Raw genomic sequence first — 19468 nt, 5'->3', positions numbered from 1 at the left:
ACACAATTTCCTTTTCACTCATGCTTCACCTAAGAAAGTAGAGAAACTTGCATCCAACAGAACCTGTTTACACTTTTTTTTAGAGATGCTAGGTCTGCTTTGACAATATTTAGCTGTAGCATTAAAGGCTTCTCAGAGTACTTAATTCAGGATGGGTCCTGTCACACTGCAGCCATTCTCGCATTTTCTTTGCATCAAATTCAGCAAAGGAAAGAAACTAATGTACCGTTTGAAGAGTGATCTTTTGTCCTTCTACTTATAAAAAAAAAATGGAGCAGAGTAAAAAGCTCTACTTTTTAAATAGTATTCTGATAGTTACATGGTAGTGTTGTCTCTAAGATATCGCTCAGTGCCCTGGCAGCACTGTTAATGGCATCTTTCAGATTCAATGACTTACACAAACAATGTCGTTCTCTTCTGTCAACAACAATTAGCAATGCTTTTCTGTAGTTCTTTTGGAAAGCCTGAAAAGCAGACAACCAGTAGCTACATAATGGAAGTTGCATTAGGAGGCAAGAATGTGGCAAAAATCTGGTTAACTGTTGTCGGCTGACCCTCTTGTGTGAAGAAGTGTTGTTTGGCAGCAAAATCACCTTTTCTTTCGGTTCTAAAAATGGCCATGAACAGCTGGTATAAACTGTGTGCAGAATGGATTCTGGTGGGCTTAGGGGATTGGTAATGGGATAAGAGACCTTTCACCTTTAGGTCAGGAGTTCAAATTCAGCCCAGGTTAGTAGCAATTGAAAGTCTTTACCATCTGACATTGTTCGTTAGCCTATTTAAAATGACTGAAGCAAAGTGTCACAGTAAAACAAGATTCCAGTATTAAGAAATATGAAGAGTCTGAGCAAATGGCAGAAACAGTCACTTGAGACTTTGCTTTGAAATCCCCCCATTCAGACTTTGTAGAAACCTACTCCTCCAGCTACTGACAGCCCCTTTCACTGCTCCCATCCCTCCTTCCCACCTATCACAATTCATCCTCCAGACAGTTACGCAGGCGAGGACAACAAAACCGTCTCTCACCATCCCATGGGTCCGCTATGGATACCAAAGCCACCACCTCTCCGTGGTTTTATCTGGCAATCCAGACTGAGCTCATCGCTTTGCTATTTGTATTTTGCTGCTTCTGTTTATACAGTGCAGCTGTGATTTTCTCCAGCACTTCTCTCCTTCACCGAGCAAACGTGTAGCAGGTGCTGCCTAATGATGTGCAACAGAATACAGATACCATGAGGAGCCTGATAGAAACAAGAGTTAAGGTCGCTGGGGATCCAAAGAACCACCAAGAGGATTTCTACATATCTCTGATATTTTCCAACCATGCTTTTTATACTTTCATGAATAGATAAACAGAAGAGGAAGGCAGAGAGGGACAGAACTGTTGCATTCAAAAATCCTTCCTCTTCTTCAAAACAGGCACTGCCAGCTTTGCACAAAGACAAAGCTCTAGAATATAACACTTAAAGGTGTCACTGAAGTCTGATGAAAACACAAGAACTATGAAAACACCAGAACTGATTAACAGAAATCAACAAAATCAAAATTAATATGGTAATACTGTATGGGTATATGGAAGTTTATTTACCTTATGCCTTGGAATCAAGCTACTTTAAAGACCATGAAACATTTACATAAAATAGTTAAACACTCTGACTATGATTCACTGTAAAATAAGAACACAGACACATTCATTTGCTTTTAATAAACCTCTTGCAAACACTTTAATAGAATATTCTACAGAAGCAGCTTTTATTCCCTAAAAAGTCATGACAGAAACGTTCAAACTATCACCTGAGGAGAAAACACTGTCATACTTCTCCACTCCGCTGCAGTGAATTTTATAGACTGTATACAGTCTATACAATCGATCTTTTCAATCATTTTAAGCAAGTTTGGTTACATTTTGAGGAGGAAGGGAGTGCTCACTTGTTATTTAAATCACACAACACGTGAGGGAGGCAGAAGGTTGGGAGCAGATCTGAGAAACAGATGTACAAACTGTATTTAGGATAACTGTTCCCTTTACACCAGTCATCACACTTTTCTCAGTTTTTCCTCGAGCCAGTGAGAGATGCTTCTCATTTCAAGGTACTACAAACAATCATTTCCAGAATATTTGATGCTTTTCCTTTGCTGTCACCAATCGATTCACATTTAAGAAGTTTAACCACACAGCACACCCATATCTTAACAGATATTCTTTATTTACAGACTGCGTACTCTCTTCATATAAAGTAGAGAAGGAACATTTCTATTCCATTTTTCATTGGAAAAACTCATCTTTTCTGGTGAAAGTGAGCATTTCTGATGGGAGTTTGAGAAGGAGATTCTGACACAATGTGGTAGTTAGAAAGACCATCAAGGCTAAGGGGTCAGCAACTTTTTATTTATTTCAAAGCTCTTGTTTGGCTACTTTGGATTATGACTGCCTTTTATTAGACTGATGACAACTAGGTAACACAAAGCACACCACAGCATGAGCAGCTATAAAGAATCAGATATTCAACATCTGGTCTGCCTCAGCAGTTTAACAGTGGTAGCTGCCTGAAAACCACTCCAAAAGTGCACTAAATGACAACATACAGGAAGTTCTCTTGTAGCTGGTAGGGCAGACATTTCTACGTTTTCTTGTAAAAAACAAATAACGAGTTTTGCTATCCAATTACCCAATCTTGTGCTTTATCAGCTAGCCTCTGAAAGATGACAGAAAAGCAGATAACAAAAAGTACAATGCCAACAGCAGAGAATAAATCATTCTAGCTGAATCACTTGGAAGGATTAAAACATCTGTAACAGATTTATGTAGCTTACAACAGACAACGGAGCTGATTCACCAACTTGTTTTGCTTTCCAGGCTCATACTGTAGTGCAGCAACATTTAATACAAAAAATACAAACTTTCTGTAAGGTGTTATTTATACTTTTTTGCAGTACTATTTGGCAGAAAAGGTACATTCCCAAAGAGTTCCCCTAAAAGATAGCAATATAATTCTTAATTACTGCAAAATAACTTACATAAAACACTGGAAAACCCCTGACATGTACCAAAGGGAGGGAGGGGAGAAATCAGCAAGCTGTGCAAAGTGTTGGAGTTGGTTTAGTTAGCTTTGTGCCATTTTATTCTGAAGTCTGTATCTGAAGTAAAAAGATTGCAGTGATCTGATTAGAGATTACACAGACATGAAAACAGACATAGAAATTTTTGCATAATTTACAGTAGACACATTCTGATGATGCTGACAGGCAGCTGTGTCTGTAATGCACACTGACAAAGACCTTAGGAGCATCATTTACACGTAAGATGTCTATCATTTAAGAAGTTCTTCCAACTGTTGAGTACTTAGCTGAAACATGGCAAGTAAGCCTGTTAGTCATTGTTCACATCCCAGGGATGGAAAAGGAGAAAGATAAAGCAATACAGGGACATCTGCAGACACTCCTGGTTATGAAGTTAAATCTGGACAACCAGCTTCATTAGAGTTTCTAAGTTTGGCTCTTAATAGAAGGGAGCAACAAGATGTTAGTTGCATAACTGTTAGCTGCACAGAAAGTAAAGCTTGAGACCTGGGAGAAGTGACAGATCAATTGGGTAAGCCTGGGGAAGAATCAGAGAAAATTAGTGCTCTGCAGCCTCAAGCTGAAATGCTAATTAGAGACAATACACAGTCAGGATAGAAGAATTAAAGAATATCTACACAAGTACTGTAATTTAAGATTAGTAAATTTCTTTAAGAGTTGGAAAGAATGAGTCTGCTATTATAGGGGATTGTCAAAGTGCTTAGGCTATATAGCAAAAGGAGTCTTTAAAGTCCTGAAAGATGGAATTGTGAAAGCTTTCTTACTGTGTATGTGGAGACCTCCTCTACAATTAAGCAAGTTTGAGGCTTGGGACTGTGAACATTCTTACCACCACGCATTAAGGCAGGTGGGGGAGAGACAACACAAAACAGCTAAGATAACATCTTTAAAAAAAATTGAAAATCAAATCAACTTCAAGGATCCTTTACCACTGTTTCCATTTAGGAATTGATGGCCCATGATGTATTATAGCAAGGAAATGGTTTGGGACTCCAGGTGGGTTAAACAGAAAATCATATATTTTCTTCTATGTACACAAGAGTGCAGAGAGCCTCTGAAAATTGTTCTCTCAAAAGCTACAAGTTTGGGAAAAGCATAAAAAATGTGTTATGATAAATTTTTCATAATGTTTTAATGAGCTATACAAAGCAATTAACAATCAGGCAAATAAACTGCTAGCAAAAGTACTATATTGGGTTTATATAGCAAGGGTTTGGATTTTATTAATCTCCCTATGTTGAGTCTGTTGTGCCCATAATGATAATTAAGTGATCTCCCCGTCCTTATCTCAACCCTTGAGCCTTTTTCATTGCATTTTCTCCTCCTTCCCTTTGAAGTGTGTAAGACAGAGGTTGTGGTGGAGTTCAGCTGCCCAGCTGAGTAAAACCACCACAGCGTAAGTAAAATACAACTGTCATGAGTAATTCTGAAAACACTGCTGCACTGCAAGGCAAGGCAAATTTTACCAGCAGTCTTCCCTCTCTACAACAGGCTGTTTTTAAAACCCGTACTCCTTGGGGCCCCAATCCCCTCTTGTTTATTTACCCAAAACATACATTTGCCCAGCCATTTTACAAAGTCATCCAAAGATGTCAGAATCACAAGCATCTCTTTGTGCTCTCTCTATTATTGCCCACAGGTACAAGCAGCAGACAGGACACAGCCCTAATGAAACGTAGCTAAGAAAGAAAAATAAGCTAATTACTCTATTGCTTGATTCTAAATTTCAGTACGTCTGGCATAATTTGACAAAGTGAGAGAAGGAAGATAAAGACGGTGTTCACTTGCTTGCAAATTGGACTTTCTTGCTGTTTCGGAGCGTGACATCCAGACTTCCAAGTTGTTTGCCTACTTTCTTAGATCATGACCAGAAATGCATTACTACAGTCAAATAAGGGAGAGAGGAGTCCATGAAACTGTCTGCCCACCCATGTGGGATTCACATCTACTACTGATTCCATGAGCTGGTACAAAAGTCCTACACCACGTCAGCACTCTTTTTCCAAAGTTACATTCCATTCACCATTTCAATCACATGCGCATTGCCTGTGTTTTTATTTCTGATATACACACACAGTTTTAATCACAGTCCTAGAGATACCCAGCAAGCAATCATAAAGGCATAAAGGTATAAAAAATAGAAAAGAAACTTGAGTGGGGAACCAGTGGGGAAAAGCATCAGAGCACAGTGGCTAGTCACTTACTGTGTGCTCACAGTGGCACTTAACAGTGACCTCTTGAAAGGTCTTTAGGTCAAGTGTAACAAAGAGTAAAAAAAACCTCTGAATGCTTACTTGAGTGCTCTACAAGAGCTCAGGGCTGCAAAGTCTTGTATACACAGGCTTACTTAAGTGAGTAGATCTTTTAAGTTCAGTTGGAAGTGCTCACATCCGTCAAGTTAGTTATGTGCAAGTCTTTGCAGGAGCAGACCCCTAAGTATGGAAGGAGGTTATGTTCTGTTTTTTTAAATAACACTTTTTCTGAATCTGAAGAGCTGTTTTTCTTACCTGAAGTCTAGTATTCATTTCCAAGAAGTAGAAATTCTTACTGGAGTCCACAAGGAATTCTACTGTTCCAGCAGAGGAATATTTTACTGCTTTGGCAAGAGCTACTGCTTGTTCTCCCATTGCTCTTCGAGTTTCAGGGTCTAGAAAAGTGCTACAATACAGAAACAATGCCTCTCTTCAATTAAAAAAAAAAATGTATTATTTATTTTTCTGCTTGAACTACCACCAGAAGACAGTATCATTATTTAAGTTATGATAACATGTCAAAACAGTCAAAAGTTACCTTTATATTGCACCTAAATAGATACACTGCATACTTCATAGTTACCACTAAAGTACAAGAAATTCATGATGAATAACAGTATTCTCTAAAACATAACAGAACTTTTTTAGAATACTAAAATCTATAAAAATTCAAGTTAAATGAAAATAAATACATACAAATCCATGACATTTTAGAAGGCATACCTATTTTCAAAAAATAGTAACTAAAAAATAAAGAGCCACAATGAAGCTATTAAGAAAAGATACCATCCAATAGAAACATGACTGCCAAAATACATGTCAAGAGGTCTAAGGAAAATTTGTTTTCTGACTCAAAATTGAAACAGCATGTCTGTTTTATTGATATTCTTTGTAATCGATAAGTTCTGGAAGTTCATGAAGTATTTGAGCTTCCACTGATAGCAAAATTGCAGCAAAGAAAAATTATGTATTCGTTACGTTAGCAAAAACCCAATCACTGATGCCAGGACAAACCTCCTCATGCTGTATCTCCTCTCTCAGGTTTACCTGTAAACCGAAGACTAGTTATCCACATCTGTTAATTGCAATTCATTCCTTTCCACAAAGTATGGACATGACCCACAGGCACGCAAAGAGCAGCTCTGCTACCATCCTGGGGATCACCTGGGAATGCTGTCCAAATTGCAACCCTTTTCTCTCCAGGAGCTCAATACACCACTTTCACTGGTCAAATGCATTGAAAGACTTAGGAGGATACACACTCTGCTCATTCCTCTCCTCTATACTGCAAATTTGGATTTAGATGAACCTGCACAGTTTGTAAATTTATAGCTACAGAAATTTCTGTGGCTTTCCATCAAAGCTCTGGAACTGGCTGCCCTTCACTCCGATGCACTGACCTTCAACAAGAGACAGCATGTAGCAGTTCATTTTATAGGAACTTATCAATATGCCTATCATATTTTTGTGGTGATTTACATTGGGCATGTAACTCAGCTCTCATTTAGAAAACACTTTTGTAAAGGAATGAGAAGTCACTCCTACCTTACCTCTAAGTTACTGTTTATTCTAAGTTACTGTTTAAAATGAAAAGGCCACAATACCGAATGTTATGCCTTGCTCATACCGAATTATTATATTTGGGTTCTTGTAAATGGCATTACATCAAGCTGGCAACCTGTCACTAGTGGGGTTCCCCAGGGCTCCATTTTAGGACCAAGCCTCTTCAACATATTCATAAATGATTTGGATGTAGGACTTGAAGACTTTTTGAGAAAGTTTGCGAATGGTACCAAATTGTGTGGAGCTGTTGACTCTGTCAAGGGTGGTATGGCTTTTCAGAGAGATGTAGACAGGTTGGAGAGCTGGGCAATCACCAACAATATGAAGTTTAACAAGAGCAAGTACTGAATTCTGCACCTAGGAAGAGGCAACAATGATTATAGGTACAGGCTGGGGGATGATCAGCCCTGCAGAGATGGATCTGGAGTTTTAATCAACAGCAAACTGAACACAAGCCAGCAGTGTGACGTGGTGGCCTGGAGGGCCAGCTGTACCCCAGGGTCCACCAAGAACAGCATTGCTATCTGGCTGAGGGAAGGAATTGTCCCACTCTACTCTGCGCTGGTGCATCCTCACCTTGAGTACTATGTGCAGTTTTGTGTGCTACAATATAAAGAAAGACATGAAACAATTAGAGAGCGTCCAAAGGAAGGCTACAAACATGGTAAAGAGTCTATAGAGGAAGATGTATGAGGAGCGGCTGAAGTCACTTGGATTGTTCCTGGAGAAGACAGAAGTCAGGAGACTGAGGGCAGAACTCATCGCGGTCTACAACTTCCTCACAAGGGGGAGCAGAGAAGCAGGCACTGATCTCTGCTCTCTGGTGACCAGCAACAGGACCCAAGGGAACAGCTTGAAGCTGCAACACAGGAGGTTCAGACTGGGTATCAGGAAAAGGTTTCTCCACCCAGAGGGTGGTCGGGCACTGGAACAAGCTCCCCAGGGCAGTGGTCACAACACCGAGCCTGCTGGAGTTCAAGAAGCATTTGGACAATGCTCTCAGACATAGGGTCTGAGGGTTTTTTTCAGGGTGGTCCTTTGGGGACCCAGAAGTTGGACTCAACAATCCTTGTAGGTCCCTTCCAATTTGGATATTCTATGATTGAGGTGTCTTCAAAAGTGGGTCCCAATTTTGGAAAGGACCAATTGGAAGCCTCCACATATCTGAAGCAGCTCCATCAATATCCATGAAACTCCACCTGGGGCCCAGGACTGCACTCAAACAGAAGCTGTTGCTGCGTCTGGACTTGTCTTTTAGTACATCCTCTGAGGTTTTTCACTGAGACTGAAAAAATCATAGGAGAGCTAGAGACTTCTGCCACAACAAACTGTGTCTGACATGACACAAAAAGCAAGGAGATACCTAGGTAAATTGATAAGACAATGGAATCCTTTTCTTTATTGGAAAAGTGCTACTTCACACCCCAAGTCAAGCCAGTGTCACAGGGTGGATTTAGTTGGACAGTAAGACAGGCAGTTTCAGAATTTTAGAAAAAAATTCCTACTTGGCGACAAATGGGTCAACAGGAAAAGGAAGTCAAGACAGATCACAGGAATGCTATCAGCAGATCCTACGCTAGATCAGAAGGGGAAAAAAAGGGCAAAACCGTCATACCTATAAAAAATAGGTGCTGGTAACATAAAAGAGAGTCATAATATTTCTTATTTTGATTCAATAAGGAGATAACATTACACAAAGACATTAACTTATAATTCAATTCAGGGTTTTGATCATGAAAGGTCAATGAGTGGCTTATGAAGAACAGAACCTTTTCAATATTGCCTTCATATTCTATTTCTAGAATAACCATTATTACTTCTCATATGGATGAAAGACAGTTACTCCCTTTTATTACAGTGGTGTCTCCCTATGTTTGTTAAATGTATGTCTGAGATCTCTCTGTTCACCTCCCGCTGTAGCCAAAGAATGGAATAGAGAGCTGTCACACTGCTAAACTTGATCTCTGCCATGTGGTTAAGCTTTATGCTCTAAAATGACTGGAATATCCCTGCAATCAGGTAGGTTAATTAACTGAAGTTTTCCTATTCCCCTCTGCTGCTTTACCTTTCATATACATTGTTTCTCCATTCTTTAACTACTCACCTTATACAAATGAAATAAACTTTCTCCAGTCTAATTAGACATCCCTTGAAAAAGAAGCATTTTCAACCTGATTTCAACTCTTTTCCTCACACATACACTGTTATTCTTCCCACCAAATAGCTCCAATGGCAGCATGAAGGCTGCAAAATAAAAAGGATTCACAGGATAAAAGCACCAGAAAGAACAAATAAGATCAGACCTGACATTTCACTCACAAGACCTTCTTCAAGTGATTGTAAAGTTGATCAAAGACAATCCAGTTGTTTTGTTCTATTGTTTCTACATCCAGAGAGGTGACCACATGGACAAAATGCTACCTCTCCACCTCTAGTTCACCAGATACTGTTTCCCAAAATACCTTCATCACCTTCACTCAGATAAAGCCAAGTATTTTGAAAAGCACAATTGCATTGTCGGTGGAAATTTACTGCTCAGCTGAGACACAAAAAAAAATATATATACCCAATACATGTCTCATGTACAGAGACACAAACAGAACAGGCTCACAGCTTCCCTTGGCCCAGAATCCTTCAAGGCTTTGTGGACAGAGTGACAGGAAATGTGGTTCTGGCACACATGCATGGAGCACAACTCTAAGGAGAACTTGTACATACAGTACAGAGCAATGACATACTTTTTCACTAAGTTCTTGTCTATGTACACTCATTCGACTTGGTGACTTCACATAGCACCTTGGCAGTTGATCTGGAACATGATCCTGAAGTAACTTGGCTTCATGGAGAAAGCTTAGTGCTTACATAAAGTGAAAGAAGTTGCTGTCTGTGCACCTTCCAGGGACAGAAACATTCCTCAGAGAAGCTAACAATGGTGCATGCCAAAAAGGTCACAAGAAGAGTTTAACTGTTTTACTTGCATTCCAGTGCAGTCACTTACTGGTAAAATAACCTCCCTTTTGAAATCTGTCTCTTAGATCTTTCTGTCACAGGCAGAAAAAATAAAATAAAAAAACATTTCTGTCCTTTGAACTGAAATTGAAAGAGCATCCTTCAATTTAAAAAGACAGTGCAAAACTAACGTCTAAGATAGCTAAGTCAACCACAACTCTGAACGTATATGGCTAGGAAGAAAAAAAAAACATACTAAGAAAATTATTTCCTGTCTGAAATAAAACTCAGGGAAATTTTGGGAAACAGTTGAGAGCATGTCATAAGAATAACTTCATTCTGAAGGTCTTGTCTGCTAAGATTCACACCAAAGGACGTGGCATCACCTCAAATCTCCAAAGAGAAGTAGAGACAACCAAGGAGAATAAGCAGGCAGCTAGCAAATTTTGAGAATTTGCTCATGAATTATAATGCAGATCTTAACACGACACTAGAGAACACAATGGCAGGGTGCTGTTCCACCATTACTTGAACAGTAAAGTCCTGAAAATGTAGAGAGAAGGTTACACCCAGTGTCTGAGCATCCCAATGTTAAGCACTTTGAGATATGATACTTAAATGGCAGTCCATGGGGGATCAAATGTCTGATCTTTTTGACTACCACAGCAAAGCACAGTGCTGGATGATCACAGCAAGTGGAAGGGCCTTCACGTGGCACTTCTCCATAACGCCATTCAAGATACTCAACTAAGATACAAGTCAACTAAGATTCTTGAACATTTACATTCTGTTGATCAATTTATTTTAGATTGATTATGAGGGATCAGTGGATTTTCTCATAAGCTTTATGAGCATTGTTTCTCCACATGGTGAAGACTCCCTTCTTAATTGCTCTACCAGACAAAATGCTAGGCTGTTGTCTTTTTCTGTCTTGCCAAAGTACACTGGCTCATAGCAACTCTCTCTGAAAATGAACAGAGAGAGTTTGGGCAGAGCAGGAACAAAAATTGAACTAAGGAACAACAACAATTAAATGTTGCTCATCTGTTTAAATTTCAGCCTGTGTGGTGACATGAAAAGTCAACAGCATCTTCCCAAAAGGTTTGAAGCTAAAGGCTAAGACAAAACTGTTGCAAGGCACCGGAAGTTTTGCCCAGCTCCCAAAGAGTGCTGAGAAGCCTACAAATAGCACTAACTAAAAAAACAGTGATGCTCTTACTGTCCATGCTTCCTGGAACAAAGTAGGACAACTGACTATGGTAAAAGAGAAAGAGCAAGGCTTGTTGGTCTCCCATCTGAGAACAAGGGATTGACCCACCATGAATCCCTTGAATACAGTAAGCTCATCACGTTGCGAACTAAAGAGCTTTCTCTCCTCAACAGACGAGTATTTTGTTGTTGTTTTATTTTTTAAAACAAGACAGAACTTCCCTATGAAAACCTCAGATTCAAACATGAGATGACCCCATTAGGACAAGTTCAACAGCTGCAGACTTAGCTTTGTTTAGCAAAATCATAAAGATTATTTTCAAAGCCAAACGGACCCCAACAATCTGTCTGTCAAAATCAGCTAGGCACTTCAGAAAAAGGCACCATAGGCAGGAAGGGAATCAAAAGAGGCCTGAGAAGAGGCCAGAGTCAAAAGCCCTACATCATACAAAATAAAAATAAACATCTTAGCCCACAACATTCCCATCTCCTCAGCATCATGCAGGGGAAAAAAAAAAAAAAAAAAAGGTTTCAACTTAGCTCCACATTCTTAGTAGCAGCTAACATACAAAATAGGAGGGGAAAAAAAAAAAAAAACAAACAAACTAGTGAGGACAGCATACTTCCTCCACCCAGTTGTACAAGAGAAGTTGTGTCATTATTTGGAACATTTAACTGAAGGCTTTAGGGTCTCTACAGCGTCTGACAGAAGTTACTGCCTTGCTTACCTGCAATGTTCTTGGAACTGTTTGTAAATAAATGGATTCTGCAGACAACTGCAAGCAGCTATAAGTCAGATAAGGCTTTCAATAATGGTCTGGCAAAGTCTAAAACATTCAGCAGCAATGAGAAAGAAGAATTTTCATGCCAACTTTTGGAAGCTATTGGCTTGCCCCTGCTCTTTTGTAGAGTTATAGGAAGGGATGAAAAAACTTACTGGCAACTCCAACAGAGAAGCCCAAGTAAGTTAAAAGGCTGTTATTTCTGATGAAAGAAACACTCTAATCACAGTTGGCTGGTGACAGAAAGACGTATCGCTCCTTTTAATTCACCACAGGCATGGAGTATGAGCAGGCAGTAGTGGCAGGCAGCAGCCTACAGGTACTGGGGCAGCAAAAGACTCTCCTCTCAAGTGCTTGGTTATACATATATACACACAGGTATTAACATTGTGACATGAAGCCTACACATTGCCCAAACAAAAACACAGTCTGATTCCTAGGCATAATGCTTCTGAGAAATCCACAAGCACTACAGGAAGCAACAGGAGCTGTTTAAGCACTACTGGACACCTACACCCATAGCTCACTCCCATGAGAGGCACTAAAAGTGGTGCAGAGTACTTAGAACTTAATATTCAATTCAAAATAGAAATAAACTGCATTATCAGGCCATCTAAAAATTACTATAACAGTCAAATGTCCAGTTAACCATTCCTAAAGATATTTCATTTTTTATTTGACTCTTAAATCCAAAAGCTGACTAGCAACGTAAAAGAAAACTCTCTCAGATGTAATAAGCAAGCCATCTCATATGCTCCATGTATTTGATTAGTAAGATTCACTTCTATTTTATACAAGATCATGAAAGAAAGTATTTCTAATAAACCACCATTTTTCTTCTTACAGAATGACTTAATGAAGCAAGGTCAAACCACTCTCTAAAGTACATTAAAGCTGCATTACATTCAAATGACTGTAATATACTAAAACGTACCATTTATTTTCTTGGCATTTTTTAAAAAGAATAACTTGACTTGTAATTGTATAATAAAATCAGGAGCTTTCTGAAAATGTTTTCAGTAACTATGAAGCTGTATGGAGTGCAGTATACATACCTTGGTGCTTCCTCCACAACTTTTTGGTTTCTTCTTTGAATAGAGCACTCTCTTTCATTCAACCACAAGGCATTGCCATGTTTATCTGCCAACACCTGAAACAATGACATGCTTCTATTAACCTACATAAGCATACAAACGACCTTTTGACATTATACTGCTATTCAATAGCACTCAATTACTCTAATTTTATTTTTTTCCAATCTAGAAATTAAAATTGGGGAAAAAATGCTAGTAGAGAAAATCAATTATATATGAAATATTAGTTGAATGCTACTTCAAATTCTAAACAGAATTATTTTAATGCCTCTCTACAGTCTGTATATGGAAAAGAGCACTCACTTCTTGTGAGAAGCCCCCAAAAAGTTCAGAAGGGAAAAGAAATCATAAGACTGAAACAAGAAAAAAAAATGTATTTTCAAGCCTCTAAAATTGTACTGCATAATGAAATACCAAGAAGTGTGTTGTTAAGCATTATTTCTTGTCAACAAAGGAAAGTAAGATCTCCAGGCATGTCAAATTTAGCTCATGAGTTACAGACAAAAGCTTTCAGAAACAACAGCTAAAGGGTTTTTCTTAGTAGGCTGAGCATCCTGCGCTTAACGAGGAAGAAACTTGCAATGGAAATTAAGGTAGTAGGATTTCCAAGGATTTTCTCAAAATTTAGGAGTCAACTACAGTTGACTGCAGCTTCAGACCACGAAAGAGTTAAACATACAAACATCTAGATCCAACTACCTAAATTACACATTAGGAAAAACACAAGTTCAGTGTAGCAGAACTGATTCTGCAAGTTCAAACTGTAAGGAAAAGTAAGAAAAGGAACTTTATGAATTCTTCTGTACAGTACAGTTATTTGCAATAGCAGGAGACTGGATTTCAGGATTCAAGTAGACTTCTTCCGATCTTGTGATGTTATACCCTATGTACTTATTCTTGGAACAATTTCTTTCCTTGCAGACCACACCTGCTCCCTTCTTCCTTATAAATTTTTCCCTCTAATCCATTTTCTTCCATCTATCTTCCTGCTCTGATCTGCGGGAACCTGTGCCAATATTCATGCTTCATTCTTTAACAGTGCAGTTCTACACTGAAAACAGACAAGATAAAAAAAATGGAAACAATCGTCCTCAAACTGTGTGAACTCAACCATATCTGCTTACATTTGTGACAAAGAACCTGTATTATTTATTATTCCTTTTAGCACCACAGAGAGAGTACGGCACTAAGCAAGATGAATTCCTGCATCTATGACACCAATGTTTCCTGATGCGTGAATAATCTGGGTAGATGCGACTGGAAATGAGGCGCTGATCTCATGAAGATGATTCGTGTGCTGTGCAGCATCAGACCCAGAGTGCTCTGCACTCTGAGGGATCGGACTTATCCTTTCCTCACAAATTTCATTGAGCTCCCATAAGTTTATGGAACTTCCTAGAGGAAAGATCCTTTAAAAAGGGCTCTACAAGAATGACACCAAGGGATTTCCAAAACTACAGGATTTCCAGAACTACAGCTTGTCCCAAAACTCTCTTCCCTGCCCCGCAGAAGGTTTTGCAACAGGCAGCACCAGAGTACTCCAGCCAACTGCTAGATTCTGTAACAGGCTCCCCTACACAAAGGGGAAGAAAACCTAACAGCATCTAAAGCAACTTCCCACTCCAGTCAGTCCTAAATCACCCAATCCAGAACTAAACACCATGGAGTTCTACAGAAACTCATTTGGGAGATGAGTTTTTTAATTATTATCATTAAAACAGTGCATGTATGGGTACGTGGCTGGAAAATCACTGTCCTGTAAATAGGACGATTCCCGGTGAGCAGTTCTGCTTCATTACAAAGCCTACAACTTCCCACAGAATACAAGTTCACAAAACAGGCAAACTAGAAAATATCCTGGAATATTTCAACAAGAATAAGTTTCTGAGTTTCTTCTCTCCCTCCCCCAAAAAGGGAATAAAATATTTTTCAGGCCATCTTGTACTTTCCCCCCCCACCCCCCCCCGCCCAGGGCATTTCTTGCATTCTTCTTAATTTCTGCAACCTGTATCTTAAAAATTTGTATTACTGCATTCACAGGCAACGTGGCCCAAAAAGAGACAGATGTGGATATTTGCTATGAAGATGTAATTATGAACAAAGTAATATGAAACAACTAGTTAGTTAGGCTTTTAACTCCATTTTGGGTTCATTGCTTATATTATCTGAAACAAAAGATACTTATTCCATAAATCAATTATGTTTCAGAAGACATTTACAGAACACTCAAATCAATCTCTGAGGTGAAGTTAAAATCCAGTATACATCTCACTAAAAATGCAGGTCACAGCTAAGGCATTTTGCTAAATATCTTAATATTCCTATACAAGAATATTCTGCTTTGTGGGACAATTAGAACAGAAGTATATGTTATGCACATCTATACACTAAAATAATTCAATATGATTTATCACAACTGCTTCTATATGATTCAGCTAAATTTCCAGTTGTAGGTCTGCTATTTAGCCAAGTAATAATTAGATATTACAAGTACTCTTTAAACTCAAATCCTTTATGTCAGATATTTCAGGAGAACAAGACTTCAAATCAGTTCAAGCATAAAGTCTATTTGGACTCTTTTTTCCTGTTAATTGTTTTAGTCTTTTCTCATGTTTTACAAAGTGATTGTTTTATAGCTAGACGCAGGAAGCCCCTTATTTAACAATTTCAAGCACCAATCCTTTGGAGCTATATGGGAATGTTAAAAAAAAGTTCTGTTTAAAAGTTACTGCTAACGTAATAAATATTTGGCATCTGGTCTCAAATTGTTTGTATATTTAGTAGCTTGAAAATGAATCAAGGCCAACGTCCTAAAGCTGATTAGAACATGAAGTTAAAATGATACACCATGATATTGTTACAAGGTACCATCAAAGTGTTTGTGTAAGGAAAACAACACTCATTGTACAGTCATAATAAAAATTTATGTGGCATTAATTATAAATGGCATAGCTATATTGTTTAATCTAGGCAAAAAATATTTGGTTGTTCTTAATTACGGTGCTAATTTTAAGGTAATAGACTTTTTAAAACTAAAGGAACCAAGACAGAATGCAAAATCTGGCCCCAGCTGATGAAAGTATGGAACAATCAAACCTTATCTAACTTAAGTCATCAGAGAGCCTGTACGAAAGTGTTGAAGCTCTCTCTAAACAATGCAGAAAAAAAGGCACTTTCAGAAAATGAAGCATCCCAAATTCTCTAGGGCAGTGGGACTGTCTCTGAGGAAGTACATACCTCTTTCCACTGACCTAAGAGGTGTCTTAGACTTAGATTAGAACAAAAGGTTAACTTTAAGACAACAAAAAGAATCCCAAGCCAAAGCACACACTTTAAAACATTTTTATTCAAGACAACTTTAGAGCACATTAACATACTTGTTTCAGTTCTACTGCATTTTTAACAGTGCCTTGTAGCCCGATCTCAAAAATAAATATAAGCCAAATTTATTTCAGTCTCTAAATTAATTCCAAATGTATTTTCAATCTTCCTGAAGACACTTTTCTTCCACTGCAGCTGGTAGCCTGACTGGATTTTTATATAGCATACTGCAATTTTAACCCAAGTCTGCAAGGACCAAGAGAAACAGAATATTAAGGTACAGTGAGCCATGTATTTAAAAAAAAAAAAAAAAAAAGAAAAAAAAGAAAAAAGAAAGATGCAGGTATCCAAAAATTATTGGTCCTATCAAGAAAGTATAGGAATGTCTAGTGATCTGAGCTCTTTTGCAATGAAGGTTAGTGCTGAAACTAAACGTTCACTATACGTCTTCCCTTGGCCTTCAGAAGAGAATAGGTTGAGGTTTAAATTTCATTTTTACAGATTGTTTCTTCATTTCACATATGCTGTAAGTTATCCTGCACGTAGACAAGTTCTAAATTGAAATAGGGAAAAAAAAAAGGAAGTCTATCAAGTTTGAGTGGGCACATATCTAACAGGGTAAAAAAAAGTTGAATATTTCTCTCCCACAAATCATCCTACACTATCAAATTTGTTGTTTCATCCAGTTATTGAGCTACTGTCAAAAAAAAATGAAGGTCTCGCTGTAAAAAAAAACCTACAACTTCAAGTTTATGTTTTGGACAAGAATAAGTCAAATTTCTTTTGCAGAAACTGAAATACTGCTTATGAATTTCTTGTCAAGATAGACTATTTTAAGCCTATTGACAAACACAATTTAATTGCCTACATAAGATCAAATACATCCCAAATTTTAAGATCGTAATTTTGTTAAAGAATCTGTCCAACAAAAACAAGTCTTGTTTCACATTAGCAGATCTGGCTCAATGCTAGATCCAATAAAAGATAAAAATTTTCATAATCCAGAAGGTAGGGAGAATATATCTGATTTTGAACAACCATGCCCAAAATGGGACACACATCCTGCTGAGTTCACAGACAGCATTAGACATCAGATACAAAACCAAAATACAGACAAAACCACCTACAACTTGCAAGAAAAATGTTAAGCATAATAGCGCTTGAACTCCTACATCCTCTGCTGTGCTCAAGCACTGGAATCAGGATCCAGAGTTCAAACTTCAGCCCTCAGGACAGATGCCTACAATCATTTTTTTTCAATTAATTGAGTATGGTTCATCGTCTTCCTGCTAAAGAAAGGGTAGAGAATAAAAACAGGAAGGCTGCACTGTGCATGATAGCCATGCAGTTTGAGCAATGGTCCAAGACACAGGAAAACACAAGAATATAGGCCTTTTTTAGCCTAGTGTTTGAAACAATGTTCCCTAACACTTAATCAAGCCCATCAAGTACTAGACTAAGGGTGGAAGGACACTACATAGTCTCTTAAACTATATGCTAGTTACTTATAAACACATTTCTCTAAAATAAAATGCAACACAATCACTGAACTTGTCTTTCATAAGAAAAAAAAAAAAAGGCTGCTCAAGAAAATCACCTCTAAATTAAAAAATAAATAAATAAATCTACAGATCACTGCAATTTTTTAAATGGTTTAATTAGAAAAATTGAATTACTTGTTCCTAATCTGTATGCTTTGAAAAATCTACTTATATTGCAGTTGTTTGACCTGATTCCATGACAAATATTTGATATCATTAGTATTAAACCAATCATCTCTCTCTTAGCATGAAGACGGTTGTTTTAAAATCGCAGTTCTAAATGTGAATATTTTACTATCATTTTAGGACACGGAAGTTCTAGCTTTAATCATTTGTGAGAAATAAAGGATTGTGATTTTCTTAGCCTAAAGGAAATCCTTTTGGAAAACAGAAAAATCACATTAGAAAAACTGCTATTTCTGTAATATTTTTAATTTGATGCTGTTCTATAACTGAGATACAGGTTTTAACTTAAAATTTTACGTTTGGTAGAGACTCTTATAAAAGGACTCAGTAAAACTTGCCTGTGATACTGACTGTACTCACTAGAACAGTTCTATGTCATTTCACTTGAGCAGAACAAGCCCAAAGATCGAAGTAATTATTTTGCTACACAGCTACCCACAGCTACCTACTCTCCTATTTTCATACAGTGAACAATGAGACTACATCTTTACATACATCAAGGTAAAAATGAACAGCTCAGTTTTGATGACGGTTCAGGACGCTCTATTCCAAAGAGCTTCCCAACACTATTTTACTTAAAGCTAGAACACAGAAGGAAAGTTGGAATAGGACGATTTTAAGACTGAGTCATAAACAGAAAGGCATCTTATCCCATCCTCAGAGAAGAGCAACAATTACGTTTTGAGATGTTTTGTTCACCTGTTTATACATACCAAGCTTAAGGAATCTAAGGAAATACTATACTCAAGGTTTTTATCATAACAGATGTGATGGTACCCTAGAGAGCTCTGCTAAAGGAGTAACCTGGAATGCAATACATAGGCACTCTACACAGCCTTCCTTCTTGCTTGTAATGTTCACTTCGTGAACTTTGATTGGTTTAGCAGTTTGAACCTTTTTAACTAAGTAATAATAAGAGTACAAACCTGGATTTCTATGTGGCGAGGGTTATCAATGAACTTTTCTATCAGTAAGCGATCATCACCAAAACTTGAAGCAGCTTCTTGAGACGAAAACCTGAAACCTTCCCTTAAATAACCAAAACAAAAAGAACAATCTTTATTTTAAAAGATAAATTCTGAATCATAGAAGGAGAAGAAACATTTATTCATTAAAGTTATCTTTCAGTTTTCAAGCAACACACATCCAAAAAACAAGTTTTATCATTTGCATTTGATTTTTTTTTTTAAATGTCTTGATTTTCTTCAATTACATAGAAAACAAGTGCAAAGGATTTCAAATTTTTTAAAAAGTCTGAACATTTACAAAAATTATTTGTATAACTTTACTGTCATTTTCTTCTTTGGAAGCAACACAGTAATAGAGTGTAAACAAAAATAAACACATTATATAGAAGTAAAAGTGAAGCTCACTACTCTTTAAAGTATACAGCCCTCTTAACACTAAAGAATGAATGCCAGGCGTTAGTTGTAGTTCAACTGGATGAAAAAACGCAGATGCAATATTGCATATTTTGCAAATTCAGTGAC

At 37.7% G+C, this 19468-nt stretch overlaps 1 protein-coding gene across 2 annotated transcripts in view; it reads right to left on the bottom strand.

The window, feature by feature from the left end:
- The window catches only part of PCCA (propionyl-CoA carboxylase subunit alpha), a 278772-nt gene that overhangs the window by 163961 nt on the left and 95343 nt on the right, over positions 1 to 19468 (bottom strand). For both annotated transcript variants that reach the window (XM_068677675.1, XM_068677680.1), the window contains exons 10-12: positions 18905 to 19007; positions 12892 to 12986; positions 5589 to 5739 (exon numbers count right to left, since the gene is read on the bottom strand). In XM_068677675.1, coding sequence (XP_068533776.1) covers positions 5589 to 5739; positions 12892 to 12986; positions 18905 to 19007 — 349 coding nt within the window. The remainder of the gene's footprint in view (positions 1 to 5588; positions 5740 to 12891; positions 12987 to 18904; positions 19008 to 19468) is intronic.

Source organism: Anas acuta, chromosome 1, assembly GCF_963932015.1.
Source record: "Anas acuta chromosome 1, bAnaAcu1.1, whole genome shotgun sequence".
Lineage (NCBI taxonomy): Eukaryota > Metazoa > Chordata > Aves > Anseriformes > Anatidae > Anas > Anas acuta.
The sequence above is the reverse complement of the archived record's forward strand: the minus strand, read 5'-3'. Positions and strand labels throughout refer to the sequence as shown.